The 16,277-nt window shown below is 42.8% G+C and overlaps 1 protein-coding gene across 1 annotated transcript; it reads right to left on the reverse strand.

Annotated features, from left to right (window-relative positions):
• Nucleotides 1-243: 243 nt before the first annotated feature.
• LOC130125338 (hydroperoxide isomerase ALOXE3-like) lies at nucleotides 244-15,557 on the reverse strand. Its single transcript, XM_056294888.1, has 14 exons — nucleotides 15,411-15,557; nucleotides 12,186-12,390; nucleotides 11,910-11,991; nucleotides 11,694-11,816; nucleotides 11,060-11,163; nucleotides 10,612-10,784; nucleotides 10,193-10,336; nucleotides 9,111-9,314; nucleotides 8,358-8,444; nucleotides 8,089-8,255; nucleotides 1,653-1,774; nucleotides 1,449-1,549; nucleotides 826-996; nucleotides 244-699 (listed from the first exon to the last, which is right to left on the reverse strand). The coding sequence occupies exons 1-14, from the start codon at nucleotides 15,555-15,557 to the stop codon at nucleotides 520-522; spliced, it is 2,010 nt and encodes a 669-aa protein (XP_056150863.1). The 3' UTR covers nucleotides 244-519.
• Between the last annotated feature and the right edge of the window lie 720 nt (nucleotides 15,558-16,277).

Here is a 16,277-nt window from a genome sequence, read left to right on the forward strand (position 1 = left end):
TGCTGTCAGGATCGCGGGGACGCTGGAGCCTATCCCAGCAGTCATTGGTCGGCAAGCAGGGAGACACCCTAGACAGGCCGCCAGGCCATCACAGGGCGAGTTAAGCATCTGTCATCACAACATGATCAACATGGACCGAATAAAATTAACTATGGTGAACAAAGAAACTGTCATATTTGGTGTGATATTCAGTGTATAACAGACAGATATGATGAAATAATGTAATGGCAAATCATGTGGAGGATTTATTTATGGTGAACCAAAGAGCTCCAACTCAAGTCAGATGAAGCGATGAGCCCTGACACAACAGCTGAGAAATACGTTAAGCTGCAAAATCCTCCTTAGAATCATCAGACTCATCATCATTCAATGCCCGATATACATACGGGCATTAAAATTAGTTTATATCTGTTCTTGGAGGAAGAGAACACAAAGCTATACCCAAAAAAAGCATTTTGTTTAGAAGATTCGTCGGTTTCACACACAGTAGATCCTCTTTAATTGTGCCTACTGATCTATTCAAATGGAAACACTGTTTTCAATCTCAGCAGGGTTTAAGTAGTTGTACGGCACCACAAGCTCTGCGTTCCTCTTTGCAATGGCTTCGCTGAGATAGAGCAGCTCTGCTTGAAACTCTTTAATCATCTGCTTGACGGCAAGTTCATCAAAGCGTTCAGCAGGATATGAACCGAGAAGAATCTGCCAAAAAAATAAAAAAAACGGACAGAAACAACAACACAAAAAAGAAGCATTTTTTTTAAATATACATGCAAGGTGTAAGCATAGACAGGAAGTTTTTAAGCAAATTATGACATGTAGACCTACTCTGTCACCGTATTTCTTGCCCAATAACCAAGCAGTGGACATAAAGTTGACTGTCTGTCCAACGCTGGGCAGTGTCTCCAAAACGGTCTGCATGGTAGCTTGCCCCTTAGCGTATGGAGGAGCCTTGCGGAGCAGGAGAGAGCTGTTTGGGATCCAGCTATGGTAGTCGAACTAGAATAAAGAGAAGACGCCTCAGCTTTTGGTGTGGCTGTATCAGCTGTCTTTTAGGTCATGGACTAATCTTTAGAAAAGAAAGAAAAATGTGGCACACCCAAGCCCCATATGCATCTCTTTAATTGATGACATTTTAGGCCATGTGCCTTTTTTCAAGATTAATTAGAGTAGATTCATCTTTAACACAAAGTTTCTTCTGAAAGAAGAAGGAGAAATGAAACATATGAGAGAAACTATGTAAAAATTAACAAAAGAAAAGAAAGTGATCCCATCGGTGTCTGGTTATAGCTCTGCTGATATCCTGCCAAGAGAGGATAGGAGGAAATGGAAAACCATATATATGAAACAGTTTCACTTGATCTGGCACATGGACTGTATGCCCCCAATCTCTCAAACAGCTTTGACCATTTCAAGAAATGTTTTGTTAAATGCAGCTTAGACCGTCTTACCTGCCCATTGTTGACCGCACCATGTCCGGCTGACGCTGTGAAGATGACCATGGTGATGAACTTAATCACTTCCTCTGCAGTGTGAAAGTGTGCAGGGATTCCTGTTTTCGATCATCATCATGAACAGTCACTCAGTTTAAAGTGCAGGCATTCGTTTTTGTATGAGAATATTGGCTGAGCTGGTATTTCCCAAGAGGCCGTTACCTGAGCTGGCATTTTCGAAGAAGGCATTGGTGAAGATCTCGTTGATCCATGTCTGTAGCTCAGAGTCTTTACACACCTCCCAGTCTGAGGGGTAGTAGTTCTTCACTACTGCCTCAACAAAGCTGCAGAGAAAACACAGGACACAAACATTAATGGGTTGAAGTTTTGACTACATGCTTTCACTTACAGACAAGTCAGTGGGGTGAATCGGAGTTGTGATTGAGGAAAACAACTTCTGGAGATAAAGACAGCCACCTGAGGATCATTAAGCAAAGTAAATGTTTTCATCAAAGCTTATGATATAGTCTTTGCTCAAAACCTCCTTTGCTAAAGAGATGGGCAGTATTTCAATTAAATGTATTTAAAATTACTTTTGAATATTTTGTAATTTCGATTTTACTGGACAGAAAAAAAAATCAGATTAAATTTGTAACAAAATACTTTTAAGAGCTTGTATTTGTATATTTGAAATAATTAAAATACATTATTTAATATGTCATTTTATTCTCAAATAAGACACATTTTTATCCCCCAGGTTTAAACTGTAGGGGGGAAAAAACTATACAACAATTAGCCTAATCAACACTAAGATGGCACCGCGGAGTGTTGCCTCAGTTCTGTGCTCTCTTGGAGTTTTTCTGTTTTTGTTTATTTGTTTATGTCTTTATGCATGCTCAATAATCCAGGTAAGAAAATCCAAGAAAGCTGAATCAGTTCATCTGGATACAATGTTTATTGATGGATACATTTCATCACTCATCTAAGTGACCTCTTCAGTCTAAACTGACTGCAGGTATCCCCACCCTTATAAACAATCTACTACTACTACTACTACTACTACTACTACTTTCGGCTGCTCCCGTTAGGGGTCGCCACAGCGGATCATCCATTTCCATTTCTTCCTGTCTTCTGCGTCTTCCTCTGTCACACCAGCCACCTGCATGTCTTCCCTCACCACATCCATAAACCTCCTCTTTGGTCTTCCTCTTCTCCTCTTCCCTGGCAGCTCCATATTCAGCATCCTTCTCCCACTATAACCAGGATCTCTCCTCCGCACATGTCCAAGCCATTTCAATCTTGCCTCTCTTGCTTTGTCTCCAAACCGTCCAACCTGAGCGGTCCCTCTGTAATATAATCGTTACTAATCCTGTCCTTCTTCGTTACTCCCAGTGAAAATCTTGGCATCTTCAACTCTGCCACCTCCAGCTCCGCCTCCTGTCTTTTCGTCAGTGCCACTGTCTCCAACCATATAACATAGCTGGTCTCACAACCATCTTGTAAACTTTCCCTTTAACTCTTGCTGGTACCCTTCTGTCGCAAATCACTCCTGACACACTTCTCCACCCATTCCACCCTGCCTGCACGCTCCTCTTCACCTCTCTACTGCACTCCCTGTTACTTTGGACAGTTGACCCCAAGTATTTAAACTCAAATGCCTTTGTCACCTCCACTCCTTGCATCCTGACCATTCCACTGTCCTTCCTCTCATTCACGCATAGGTATTCCATCTTGCTCCTACTGACTTTCTTTCCTCTTCTCTCCCGTGCATACCTCCACCTCTCCAGGCTCTCCTCAACCTGCACCCTATTCTCGCTACAGATCACAATGTCATCCGCGAACATCATCGTCCATGGAGACTCCTGCCTGATCTTGTCCGTCAACCTGTCCATCACCATTGCAAACAAGAAAGGGCTCAGAGCCGATCCTTGATGTAATCCGACCTCCACCTTGAACCCATCTGTCATTCCAACCGCACACCTCACCATTGTCACACTTCCCTCATACATATCCTGCACCACTCCTACATACTTCTCTGCAACTCCTGACTTCCTCATACAATACCACACCTCCTCTCTCAGCACCCTGTCATATGCTTTCTCTAAATCTACAAAGACACAATGCAACTCTTTCTGGCCTTCTCTATACTTCTCAATCAACATTCTCAAAGCAAACATCGCATCTGTGGTGCTCTTTCGTGGCATGAAACCATGCTGCTGCTCGCTGATCATCACCTCTCCTCTTAACCTAGCTTCTATTACTCTTTCCCAAATCTTCATGCTGTGGCTGATCAACTTTATACCTCTGTAGTTGTTACAGTTCTGCACATCGCCCTTGTTCTTGAAAATCGGTACCAGTATGCTTCTTCTCCACTCCTCAGGCATCCTCTCACTTTCCAGGATTGTGTTAAACAATCTAGTTAAAAACTCCACTGCCATCTCTCCTAAACATCTCCATGCCTCCACAGGTATGTCATCAGGACCAACTGCCTTTCCACTCTTCATCCTCTTCATAGCTGCCCTCACTTCCTCCTTGTTAATCCACTGAACTTCCTGATTCACTATCCCTACATCATCCAACCTTCTCTCTCTCTCATTTTCTTCATTCATCAGCCCCTCAAAGTATTCCTTCCACCTTCTCAGCACACTCTTCTCGCTTGTCAGCACATTTCCATCTCTATCCTTGATCGCCCTTACTTGCTGCACATCCTTTGCAGCTTGGTCCCTCTGTCTCAACCACCTGCAGTTTGCCTACTGAGCAAATGGGTCAGTGGATGATGCAGTCAACATGGGATTGCACTACATCTTCCAACACCTTGACTCCCCAGGAACATACACAAGGGTCCTGTTTGTAGACTTCAGCTCAGGCAACACTTCAGCTCAGTTCAACACTATCATCCCAGATATCCTCCACTCCAAACTCACCCGGCTCACTGTACCAGCCCCCATCTGCCAGTGGATTAACAACTTCCTGACAGACAGGAGGCAGCTGGTGAGGCTAGGGAAAATCACATCCAGCACCCGGGCAATCAGCACTGACCCCCCCCCCCCCCCCCCCAGGGATGTGTGCTCTCCCCACTACTCTTCTTTACACAAATGACTGCACCTAAAGTGACCTGTCTGTTAAACTCCTGAAGTTTGCAAACGATACAACCATCATTGGCCTTGTCCGGGATGGTGATGAGTTTGGATATAGATGGGAGGTTGATCAGCTGGCCCTTTGGTGCAGCCATAACAACATGGAGCAAAACATGCTCAAAACAGTGGAGATGACAGTGGACTTCAGGATGAGTCCCCAAACACTGCCCCCCACCACCACCACCACCATACTCAACAGCATGGTGTCTATGGTGAAAACCTACAGATTTCTGGGTTCCACGATCTCCCAGGACCTAAGGTGGGTATCCAACATAGACACAATCATCACAAAGGCCCAGCACAGGATCTACTTTCTCTGCCAGCTCAAGAAATTCAACCTGCTTCAGGAACTGTTAAATCAGTTCTACACTCCAATAATCCAATCTGTCCTCTGCACATCTACTACTGTCTGGTTTGGATTGGCCACCAAACAGGACAGAGACAGACTACAACAGATAGTTAAGTCTGCAGAGAAAATCATTGGTACCAACCTGCCCTCCATTCAGGACTTATACACCTCCAGACACAGGAAATGGGCAGGCAACATCACAGCAGACCTATCACACCCTGGTCACAACCTGTTCCAACTCCTGCCTCTGGCAGGCGCTACATAGCACTGTACTCCAAAACATCCATCCATCCATTACCGCTGATCCTGCTCTCTGGGTTGCGGGAATGCTGGAGCCTATCCCAGCAGTCATTGGGCAGCAGGCGGGGAGACACCCTGGACAGGCTGCCAGGCTATCACACAGGGCCGACATACACACATTCATACCTAGGGGCAATTTAGTATGGCCGATTCACCTGGCATACATGTCTTTGGACTGTGGAAGGAAACTAGAGCACTCGGAGGAAACCCATGCAGACACGGGGAGAACATGCAAACTCCACACAGAGGATGACCCGGGATGACCCCCAAGGTTGGACTACCCCAGGGCTCGAACCCAGAACCTTCTTGCTGTGAGGCGACCGCGCTAACCACTGCGCCACTGTGCCACCTACCCCAAAACAACCGGATATAAAAACAGTTTCTTTCCACGGGCTGTCATTCAAACGAATGCTCAACACTGTCTAATAAATCCAACCATTTTGTATATACTGTACTGTACATTGTACGTATACTGCTACGCTCTGTCATGTCCATCTACCTCAGGCATGTATGTAAGTAACCTGCTAACATCTATTTCAGCATCTCTGATATATTCTCTGCACCACTGCACTTTATCACCTCTTATTTCACCTGTATAAGTCAATCCTTGTATATACACTACCGTTCAAAAGTTTGGGATCACCCAAACAATTTCGTGTTTTCCATGAAAAGTCACACTTATTCACCACCATATGTTGTGAAATGAATAGAAAATAGAGTCAAGACATTGACAAGGTTAGAAATAATGAATTGTAATTGAAATAAGATTTTTTTTACATCAAACTTTGCTTTCGTCAAAGAATCCTCCATTTGCAGCAATTACAGCATTGCAGACCTTTGGCATTCTAGCTGTTAATTTGTTGAGGTAATCTGGAGAAATTGCACCCCACGCTTCCAGAAGCAGCTCCCACAAGTTGGATTGGTTGGATGGGCACTTCTTTGAGCAGATTGAGTTTCTGGAGCATCACATTTGTGGGGTCAATTAAACGCTCAAAATGGCCAGAAAAAGAGAACTTTCATCTGAAACTCGACAGTCTATTCTTGTTCTTAGAAATGAAGGCTATTCCATGCGAGAAATTGCTAAGAAATTGAAGATTTCCTACACCGGTGTGTACTACTCCCTTCAGAGGACAGCACAAACAGGCTCTAACAGGTACTATTTAATGAAGATGCCAGTTGGGGACCTGTGAGGCGTCTGTTTCTCAAACTAGAGACTCTAATGTACTTATCTTCTTGCTCAGTTGTGCAACGCGGCCTCCCACTTCTTTTTCTACTCTGGTTAGAGCCTGTTTGTGCTGTCCTCTGAAGGGAGTAGTACACACCGGTGTAGGAAATCTTCAATTTCTTAGCAATTTCTCGCATGGAATAGCCTTCATTTCTAAGAACAAGAATAGACTGTCGAGTTTCAGATGAAAGTTCTCTTTTTCTGGCCATTTTGAGCGTTTAATTGACCCCACAAATGTGATGCTCCAGAAACTCAATCTGCTCAAAGAAGTGCCCATCCAACCAATCCAACTTGTGGGAGCTGCTTCTGGAAGCGTGGGGTGCAATTTCTCCAGATTACCTCAACAAATTAACAGCTAGAATGCCAAAGGTCTGCAATGCTGTAATTGCTGCAAATGGAGGATTCTTTGACGAAAGCAAAGTTTGATGTAAAAAAAATCTTATTTCAAATACAAATCATTATTTCTAACCTTGTCAATGTCTTGACTCTATTTTCTATTCATTTCACAACATATGGTGGTGAATAAGTGTGACTTTTCATGGAAAACACAAAATTGTTTGGGTGATCCTAAACTTTTGAACGGTAGTGTATATATCTGAAGATTGTTGTGTTTTAGTGTTGTTATTCTATGTTAAGTACACTGAGAGAGCCACGAAACTGGAGTCAAATTCCATGTATGTGCAAACCTACATGGCCAATAAACATGATTTTGATTTATGTCTCATAATGTATTTTTCGTGGTATTTTTTTTACCCAAGGCAGATATTATTGCTCATTTCAAGAGAATACACTTGTTTTGTGATAACAGGACTTGTTTCGAGAAATTTACTCTAAAAAAAGGAGAGATTATTTTAAATCAAGATTACTTTTCCTGTTTAGCTCAAATTCTTATGACAAGTCTTATGATCATGAAACACAAATGCTTTCTTGAAACAATCATATCTGTCAGTGAGATAAGAACAATACCTTGAAAGATAAGAGTAATATCTTGAAAGAAGCATTAGGAGACATAAAACCAAAGGAAAACAACTTGATAGGCTTGTCTTTTTTGGCAGTTTGTCTTACATACAAACTCACTTTTCTAGACATTCAACAGAACACAAAAGTACAAAGCAGAGCTTGAGTTTGTAATGTGTAAATATAAATGAAAATGTTCGGTTAGTGGCATTGCCGAAGTAAATAATGGTTCAAACAATAGCTAGTGGTGGACAATCGCTTTATTTCATGATGGTAGTGTGTGTTCACCTATGAGCTATGTTATATGGTTTGGAGACACAAAAAGACAGGAAGCTGGGAGTGACGAAGAAGGACATGATGAGGAATGATTATATTAGAGGGACAGCTCAGGTTGGACGGTTTTGAGACAAAGCAAGAGAGCCAATATTGAGGTGGCTTGGACATGTGTGGAGGACAGACCCTGGGTATATTGGGAGAAGGATGCTGAATATGGAGCTGCCAGGGAAGAGGAAAAGAGGAAGGCCAAAGAGGTGGTTTGGGAGGACATGCAGGTGGCTTTGGGAGGACAAAGAGGTGGTTTTGGGAGGACATGTGGTGAGGGAGGACATGCAGGTGGCTGGTGTGACAGAGGAAGAACGGGAGCAGTCGAAAGTAGTAGTAGTAGTAGTAGTAGTAGTAGTGTGTGTCCACCTGTTGACGATGCTCCACAGTCTCAGTCCATCATCTCTGTAGTAGAAGTTGGGGACAGACTCCAGTCCTCGAGCTGCGATGTTCTCTGGCAGACACAGAGAGCTGTAGGTCGTCTCAGAGAGAGCTCTTTTCATTAGCGCTATCAGCCCGTCCGGTCCCAGTGAACTCTACACAAATAACTAGCTTTAATCATCAGGCTTTGTTTTGACAGTTGCGATGTCTAAACCTTTAAATTAAAACGAGGATTGAGGATAACAGAAGAGTCATACTTCACTGAAAACTCCACCGGACCCGAGAAGACGAGCACGGCCTACAGTGTTTATTGGGATGGTGTACCGGAAATGGGGCAACAGCAGCTTCACGTAGAACAGAGAAGAATATAAGCACCAAACAAAACCTCACGAATAAAGCTAAAAAACTACACAGAGAAAATCACAATCTAGACATAAAGTCAAAATCTGTCTTCGGGAAGGCATGTCTAACAGGAATGCTCATGTGGTGAAAGCTGACATAAGTAAAGATTGCAAATCATCTTAGCATTGTGGGTCCATGGGACATGACTGGTGAAGCTTGATCAATACCACAGAAAGTACAATCAGTTCATCTGGACACGTTTCTCCCACTAAGCGTTGCGTCCAGATGAACTGATTCAACTTTCTGTGATTTCCTTACCTGGATTATTGAGCATGCATAAAGACACTTGATCAAGACCCTTCTTCCATGAAGTATTATAAAAAAAAAAAGAAAAAAAAATCTATTTTGAAAAAAAAACTCAAAACAAAACAAAATAAAACATTTCAATCGATAGGAGACCCAGAAAGGTATCTAACTTGTGCTCTGCTATCATGGAACAGTTTCGTGGTCTGAAATTTTATGTCATTAATCAAAGAATCATGTTCTTATCAAAGCTTTGAAAATATAATCCTACTGGTTTTACTTGAAAGATCAGTAAACTGATCTGCAGAGACCAGAAAATTTAGGACCACAAAAAAAATCCAGATGAACCAGATATGTGATCCTACCTTGTAGAGGGGGTGAATTACAGGAAAGCATCTAAAGGTCGCAACAGCACAGGCTTCAGTCAGAAAGTGAGTGTTCAAGAGGTGATAGATAATCTGGTACTGGATGGCCTCTGCGTTTTTCAGAAACATCTTGGCTAGCAGCCAGTCAGTCTCTGGATCACTGGGAAGGAAAATAGGGTTCTGCACTGAAGGTTGTTGATGAAGCTGGTTAATTAAGGAGAGAGAATGAAATTGAAATAATTAATCTTCTCATGTTATTTTGGGCACCAGGGCAGACTAATAAGCGAAGATGCCTGCCGGGTAGACAAATCCAGCCTGCTGAGGTGTCTGACAAGAGAAATGCAACATTGCATTCAGAAACAAAGGCACTTTTTTCTTTCTGAGTCTGTAAAGATGTGTATTCAAACATTGTAAATTAGTTATTGGCACTGCCTATATAGCCCTGCCCTTCCTGTGGCCTAAATAGATAAGAATACTAAAGGTCCATGGATGGCTCATTTCCAGAACAAACTAGGTACAGTAGATGCATCACTGGTGATGTGATATAATCCTGATCAGTAATTAATTATTTGTAGTACTGAGTACTGCCCCCCCCCTTTTTCTCCCAATTGTACTTGGCCAATTACCCCACTCTTCTGAGCCATCCTGGTCATTACTCCACCCCCTCTGCCGATACAGGTAGGGCTGCAGACTACCACATGCCTCCTCCGATACATGTGGAGTCACCAGCCGCTTCTTTTCACCTGACAGTGAGGACTTTTGCCAAGGGGACATAGCACGTGGGCGGATCACGCTATTCCCCCTAGTTCCCGATCTCCCCTGAACAGGCACCCTGACCAACCAGAGGAGGCGCAAGTGCAGCGACCAGGACACATACCCACATCTGGCTTCCCACCCGCAGACATGGCCAATTGTGTCTGTAGGGACGCCCGACCAAGCTGGCAGTAACACGGGGATTCAAACCGGCAATCCCCGTGTTGGTAGGCAACAGAATAGACCGCCACGCCACCCGGACACCCCAAGTACTGTTTTTGAAGCATTTTGGATGAAAAAATTAAGTAATTACAGCATCAGTGAAATACCTGTATTGCGATAGGCATCAGTTTATTTTCTGGGTTTGAGTATAACAAGCAGAGCCCTGCAGTGAGAGGCAGCAGTTCACCGTTCTCCATTCTTGTGGGTAAGCCATCCATCATCTTGTAGTTACAGATGAATACATTGCCTTTCTTTATGGGAGGAAAACAGATTTACAGTTTATAATGTGGAGAGCTGTATTGAATTGCACAATTATTCAAATGGCTTCACACTTTGTTTTCCTATATTTAAAGTCCTGTGAATAAAGAGAGCCCAAGTACTGTAACTAAACGAAAACCACAAGTTCAAGTGTGAGAGAGTTCAATTGTTTTTACAGTTAACCAAGCAGATGTTCAAACCAATCAAATATAGAAGAACCATCCCCTAAAACAAACATAACTTCATGGTAGAAACTCATCTTTCATACCTCCATTTCCATCTGCAGAGTGCTGCCGTCCTCCAGGAAGGGCTTCACCATCTCCTCTGTGACGGGAAAGTTGGAGGGAAGCTTCTTACAGCGTTGGATCACATTGGAGTTGGTTGCATTCAGAAACTGGAATCCATAAAAGTCATCTTCCGTCCAATGCTCTGCTACATATTCTGAAAGTTTCAGTTGATTCATTGACTTATTTGCAAGTAAAAAAAAAGCAAATCATGTTGATGACATCTGACCAAAACAATGGTAGCCGCTGTGTGAGTAAGTTGCGGGTTGTGTCTTTACCATGACACATTTTTTATTATAGTTGCATTTTTTTCATGGAAAGTGCATGTTAGTTGTTTCTGTAAACATGTAAGAAGTCAGCTGAAATTATGACAAATCCATAAGAATAATATCTTTTAGTGACCTCAGCTCAAAACCTATGGGTAACTTCTACCTGAGATAGGTGTCCTCCTGAGCCAAAATACATTTTTCATGGCCTCAATGTCTTCCCACGCATCAGCTGATTCACTCAACCCCTTCAACTTGAGTTCAGCTAAGCTGATGAATAAAAAGAAAAGAAAAGAAAAGGCCATTTACAAAGTTGAGCCAGGCAGTTTTTTTTGGCATCAATGTGGCGTGTTATGCTATGACCTTGAACAACATCGCATGACTAAATTTTGGCTTCAATCATATGTGCTAAACCATGACCCTTTCACAGCAAATTGCAACACAGGGAGAACTTGCAGCTGCAGGAAGAGGATGCAAATGTATAAGGTTTGCAAAGCCTTCAACAAGAAAATAATTGAACCTAAACAGAAATGACAAAACAAGCAGAGATAGTCAGAACTACGACTAGGGAACTCAGATAACTCAGACTAAAACTAGGCAGAACTAGGAGTGCTCAGACTCACACACCGTATGTAAGACCTCTCAAGGACACAAAGGAAAAGCACAACACTATTGCCCAACAATGACAGACAGGTGAGTGCAATATTCTGCAGAGGTAATTGATTATCTGATGGGCCTGGGTGTGACATAAATAAATAATTAAATATGGAGTTCGTTGTTAGTTTCATCATTAAACTTACGCAGTCTTTTTTGTATAGCTAATCTCAAGGGCTCTGGACATGGAGAAACGGATCTCAGCTGGGAGCTCGGACATATCGTTGAAATTGGAGACGCGGGATACTCCCTCAGCAAATGTGCGCCATCTATAGGTAGGGAAAAGGACAACAGATACAGCTTGGTATTAAGACATCTGAGTGCACAACTAGTTTTGTTGCTTACCAGTTGGAAAAACTCACTGATACAAGTGGTTATGAAGGATCAACTCTCTCTTCCGGTGGTCGATCAGCAGCGGATGATCATCCTCAAAAACCTTCATGGCTGAAAGTTCACGGTAAAGATGATGAGAATATATGATTAACCATAAAACAAAATGAGGAATATCATCATTTTTTAGAGTATAACCTGACCTCTAAGGGATTTTTTATTACTGACAGAGCTTAAGAGGCAGCTTCTGATGTCTTGTTCATATTTCTATAAGTTACAACATGGGATCATAAAGATGTGAAGCAGACCTTTCCCTCCTCTCAGTTCTACATTTTCCCCCCTGGACACCCATCTGTGGCAGGGGAAAAGGATAAGCTCTTCCTCCGGGGTGGTCACCACTATCTGGGAGCAGAACCACTCGTTTTCCGGGAGAAATAAAAAGGGATCTTTCTCCACTTTGACAAGGAGGAGTTTCCCCAGAGGTGAACTGGTTTTCACGGTGTAGCTCCCCGTCTGTGAGGAAGATAAGTGATCAAATATGTTATGTAAGAAATCCAAATTTATGTCTGGTTTGTTTTCTAAAGATGGGAACTATCCCTCCAAATTGTTTTCACAGTATAGCTCCTGGCCTGTGTCGAAGGTATGGTTAAACCAGTTCTTCTGTAACATAAACAAAGTCCTTACCAAAAAAACCCCAAACTAAACTGGTTTGCTTAGGGCCCTACATCAATAGAGACTTTGTAGCTTGGGGCCCTGCATCAGTAGAGACTGTAGCTTGGGGCCCTACATCAATAGAGACTTTGTAGCTCGGGGCCCTGCATCAGCAGAGACTGTAGCTTGGACCCCGCATCAATAGAAACTGTAGCTTGGGCCCCCCGCATCAATAGAGACTTTGTAGCTTGGGGCCCTGCATCAGTAGAGACTGTAGCTTGGGGCCCTACATCAATAGAGACTTTGTAGCTCGGGGCCCTGCATCAGTAGCACTGTAGCTCGGGGCCCTGCATCAGTAGAGACTGTAGCTTGGACCCCGCATCAATAGAAACTGTAGCTTGGGGCCCCCGCATCAATAGAGACTTTGTAGCTCAGGGCCCTGCATCAGTAGAGTCTGTAGCTTGGGGCCCTCACATCAACAGAGACTAGCTTGGGCCGTTGGAAAAAACATCCCTTGTAGGATATGATTGGGGATCCCTACTATATACAAACACAATACCCCTGACCTTTTGGGGCCCCTTGTGGTCCAGGGCCCCGGGGCACTTGCCCGGCATGCCCGGTCCATAATCCAGCCTTAATTACATCACAAGAGTGTTCTTACATAGTTCAATATGGGAGGCAATGAGACACAGACTATTGCATCTCAAACTACAAACAAGATGTAGGAGCCATTGTTGCATAGTAAACAGCTCCTACCCTTGCAAAAAATGCAATCCTTAGAACAAAGCTAAGCAGGCAGCTTAATGTATTACATATTCATCAGACTATATCCCAACATTAGCCTACTGTATTGTTTGTCCAACAGAAACCACCACATTTGCCGATGCACCAGTGTTCATCCTACCTGGTCAAACCATTTCATCCATGGTATATGGCTGGAGAGTATCTCCAACCATGGTATAAAGATGCCAGGGATGGGACACTCCACAGCCGAATGGTTAGAATGCATACCACATGGTCGCAACCATTGCCGGTTTGAATCCAGCCGGCAACCTTTGTTGCATATCTTACCCCTCTCTCTCTCTCTCCCCATTTCCTGTCTGCCTCCACTATCACTACCTAATAAAGGTATAAAAAAAACATCAACACAAGCTCTGGCTCTTTGCAGGCAAAAGGAAAGGCTGGAAACAGCTTTCCTATGCAATCTATGGAACATTGTGCTGGGACGTGTCCAGAAAACAAGCATCAAACTCCAAGAAGTTGAGCTCGACCTTTCCAGTGCAGTGGAATTGGTACAATCATTGAGGGATTTTATTGCAGATCTACGGGATCAATTTGACAGGTTTGAGTCTACAGCAAAGGAGCTGTCACCGAGTGTCGCACAGACTTACTCAGAGGGAGACGGCGTAAAAAACCACCAGATGAATAATCTGAGCCAGATGTTGGAATGACAATGACCGGCCGACAAAAATTTGCGCAGTGGATGTTTTCACTGTGATCATTAATAAACTTGTGGCAGAACTAGACCGGAGGTATGAATCCTATAATGCACTGAATAGCAGCTTTGGATTTCTAAATAAAATTCACATCATCTCATCTCAAGAAACTCAGCAGCAGCTACACTGCTTCAGATGAGATACCATGCAGATTTACAGGAGGACTTTGTTGATGAAATAGAGCAGTTAAAAGAATTAATCAGAAATAAAGAAAATACAAGTGCGCGGGGCTTGCTTCAATTAATAAGGAAGAGGATCCTGTCCTCAGTTCTTCCAAATATGGATATAGCCTTCAGGGTTTATTTAACTCTCCCTGTAACCAATGCCTCTGGAGAGCGCTCCTTTTCAAAACTTGGACTTGTCAAGACCAGACTGCGCTCTACAATGAGACAAGAAAGACTCAGCCACTTAACATTGGTGTCATTGGAAAGTGACATTGTTAGAGCCCTGGACTTCACCACTCTAATCAAAGACTTTGCCACACGTAAAACCAGGAGGAAGTCGTTTTAAGGGTAAGAACAGACCTTAATACCTGTGGTTGTTATTGATTGATTCGTGCAATATTCTTATGCTTGCACTACTTTTGAGTAGAGGAACACTGGACAGAAGGATGCATGTAGGCTTCACTTGCCAGTGTTGTATGAGTTTGTTTTTGGACATTGGACCTTTTATTGTGACCATTTAGACTGTATGGCACTTGAACTTACTAGGCAAAGCAAAGGGCTTGCTTTCATCTGTGTGTGTGTGTGTGTGTGTGTGTGTGTGTGTGTGTGTGTGTGTGTATGTTTAGCCATCCTTGTGCAGACCAAATGTCCACACAAGGATAGCAAAACCTGACAGGACATACCTTGTGCGGACCTTTCTCCGCACAAGGAAAAGGGTCTATTTTAGGGTTAGGAGTTGGTTTTAGGGTTACGGTTAGAATTAGGGTTAAGGTTAGGGTAAGGGTTAGGGTTAGGCATGTAGTTTGCGTGGGTAAGGTTAGGGTTAAGGGCTAGGAAATGAATGTAATCAATGAGGAGTCCGCACAAGGATAATGAAACATGACTGTGTGTGTGTGTGTGTGTGTGTGTGTGTGTGTGTGTGAACTACTATACCAGCAGTTGGCAATGTGTTAACATGTGTATCGGATATTGTGATATCAAACTAGATATATTGCCTTAGATTTTGTGGCGTAATCTTTCCCTGGTTTTAAATGCTGCATTACAGTAAAGTGAAGTAATCTTCTGAATTTACCAGACTGTTCTATTATTTGCCTTTACTCACTTAGACATTATACCCATCATCAAAAATCTCATTGTGTCATAAAATAAAACTGCAGTCTTAAGTGATTGTTGATTGGGGGGGGGGTCCTTGAAAAGCTCATAGAGCATAAATTCAACTCACCTTCCCAGCACTAAAATCTATGCCAAAGTTGTCTAACTTGGTGCGTTCGCTCTCTCCTTCGGTTCCAGTTAAGGTGACAAAAACACAGTCAGTTGTTCCTGAATATGCCATGTCACCAGTTGTCACTTCTAAGCTGTACACCGCCATGATCCCTCAATACAAATGCAGATGGCCTGAAATAGAATGTTGAAAAGTCTGAAACGCTAAGAAAATGCTGCTGTACACAAGGGACACTATATTAAGAGTAAAATGTTTTGCATATGATATGAAATATTATTGTTCACTTCACATATCACAGAAGTATTATTGTACAAATTATAAAGTATAAATGATCTAGTACAACTGATGAAATGCAACAAAAACACAAAATCATTTAAACGTTATGAATACTAGGCCTCTGGACATTGGGCTGTTAGTATGTAAATAAGGCCTAGGTCCTAGGACTTAACTTGAGATTTAGCCTGCCAAAGACCTTTTCAGCGTTACTATTTAGGCTCGTTGCATTCTTATATACAGTCTACTTTTTGGCTTTTGTACATTATTTTAGTCATAGGTTAAGACAGATCCTGACATATTTAGCCTTTTTAGGTCACAAACTCAGAGGCTGAGGTATGTCCTACCTCTTTGTTGAAGTTGCAGATCCAGAATATTAAGATTCCAGTGTTTACTGGCCCTTTTGCTTGCGCCCTCTCTCTCTCTCTCTCTCTCTCTCTCTCTCTCACCCTGAATTGAAAAGGCGTTTCTGTTATGCAGGAAATTGAGTTTACAGGTGTCTTGTCAAAACTTCCTTTGGAATTTTTGTTTACAAGGAAGTTGACCATAGTCTATGATGAGACCTCGTTCTTCCATTTGTATACGCACTTGCAT

This window comes from Lampris incognitus, chromosome 15 (genome assembly GCF_029633865.1).
Source record: "Lampris incognitus isolate fLamInc1 chromosome 15, fLamInc1.hap2, whole genome shotgun sequence".
Classification (NCBI taxonomy): Eukaryota; Metazoa; Chordata; class Actinopteri; order Lampriformes; family Lampridae; genus Lampris; species Lampris incognitus.

Excerpts from the sequence above, each read along its gene's own strand:
- LOC130125338 (XM_056294888.1), bottom strand. The coding sequence starts at position 15,557 with ATGGCGGTGTACAGCTTAGAAGTGACAACTGGTGACATGGCATATTCA. Across the intron at positions 11,992-12,185 it reads AGAACTGAGAGGAGGGAAAG|CCATGAAGGTTTTTGAGGAT; the intron begins GTCTGCTTCACA and ends GTGAACTTTCAG. Across the intron at positions 10,785-11,059 it reads CAGGAGGACACCTATCTCAG|AATATGTAGCAGAGCATTGG; the intron begins GTAGAAGTTACC and ends TGAAACTTTCAG.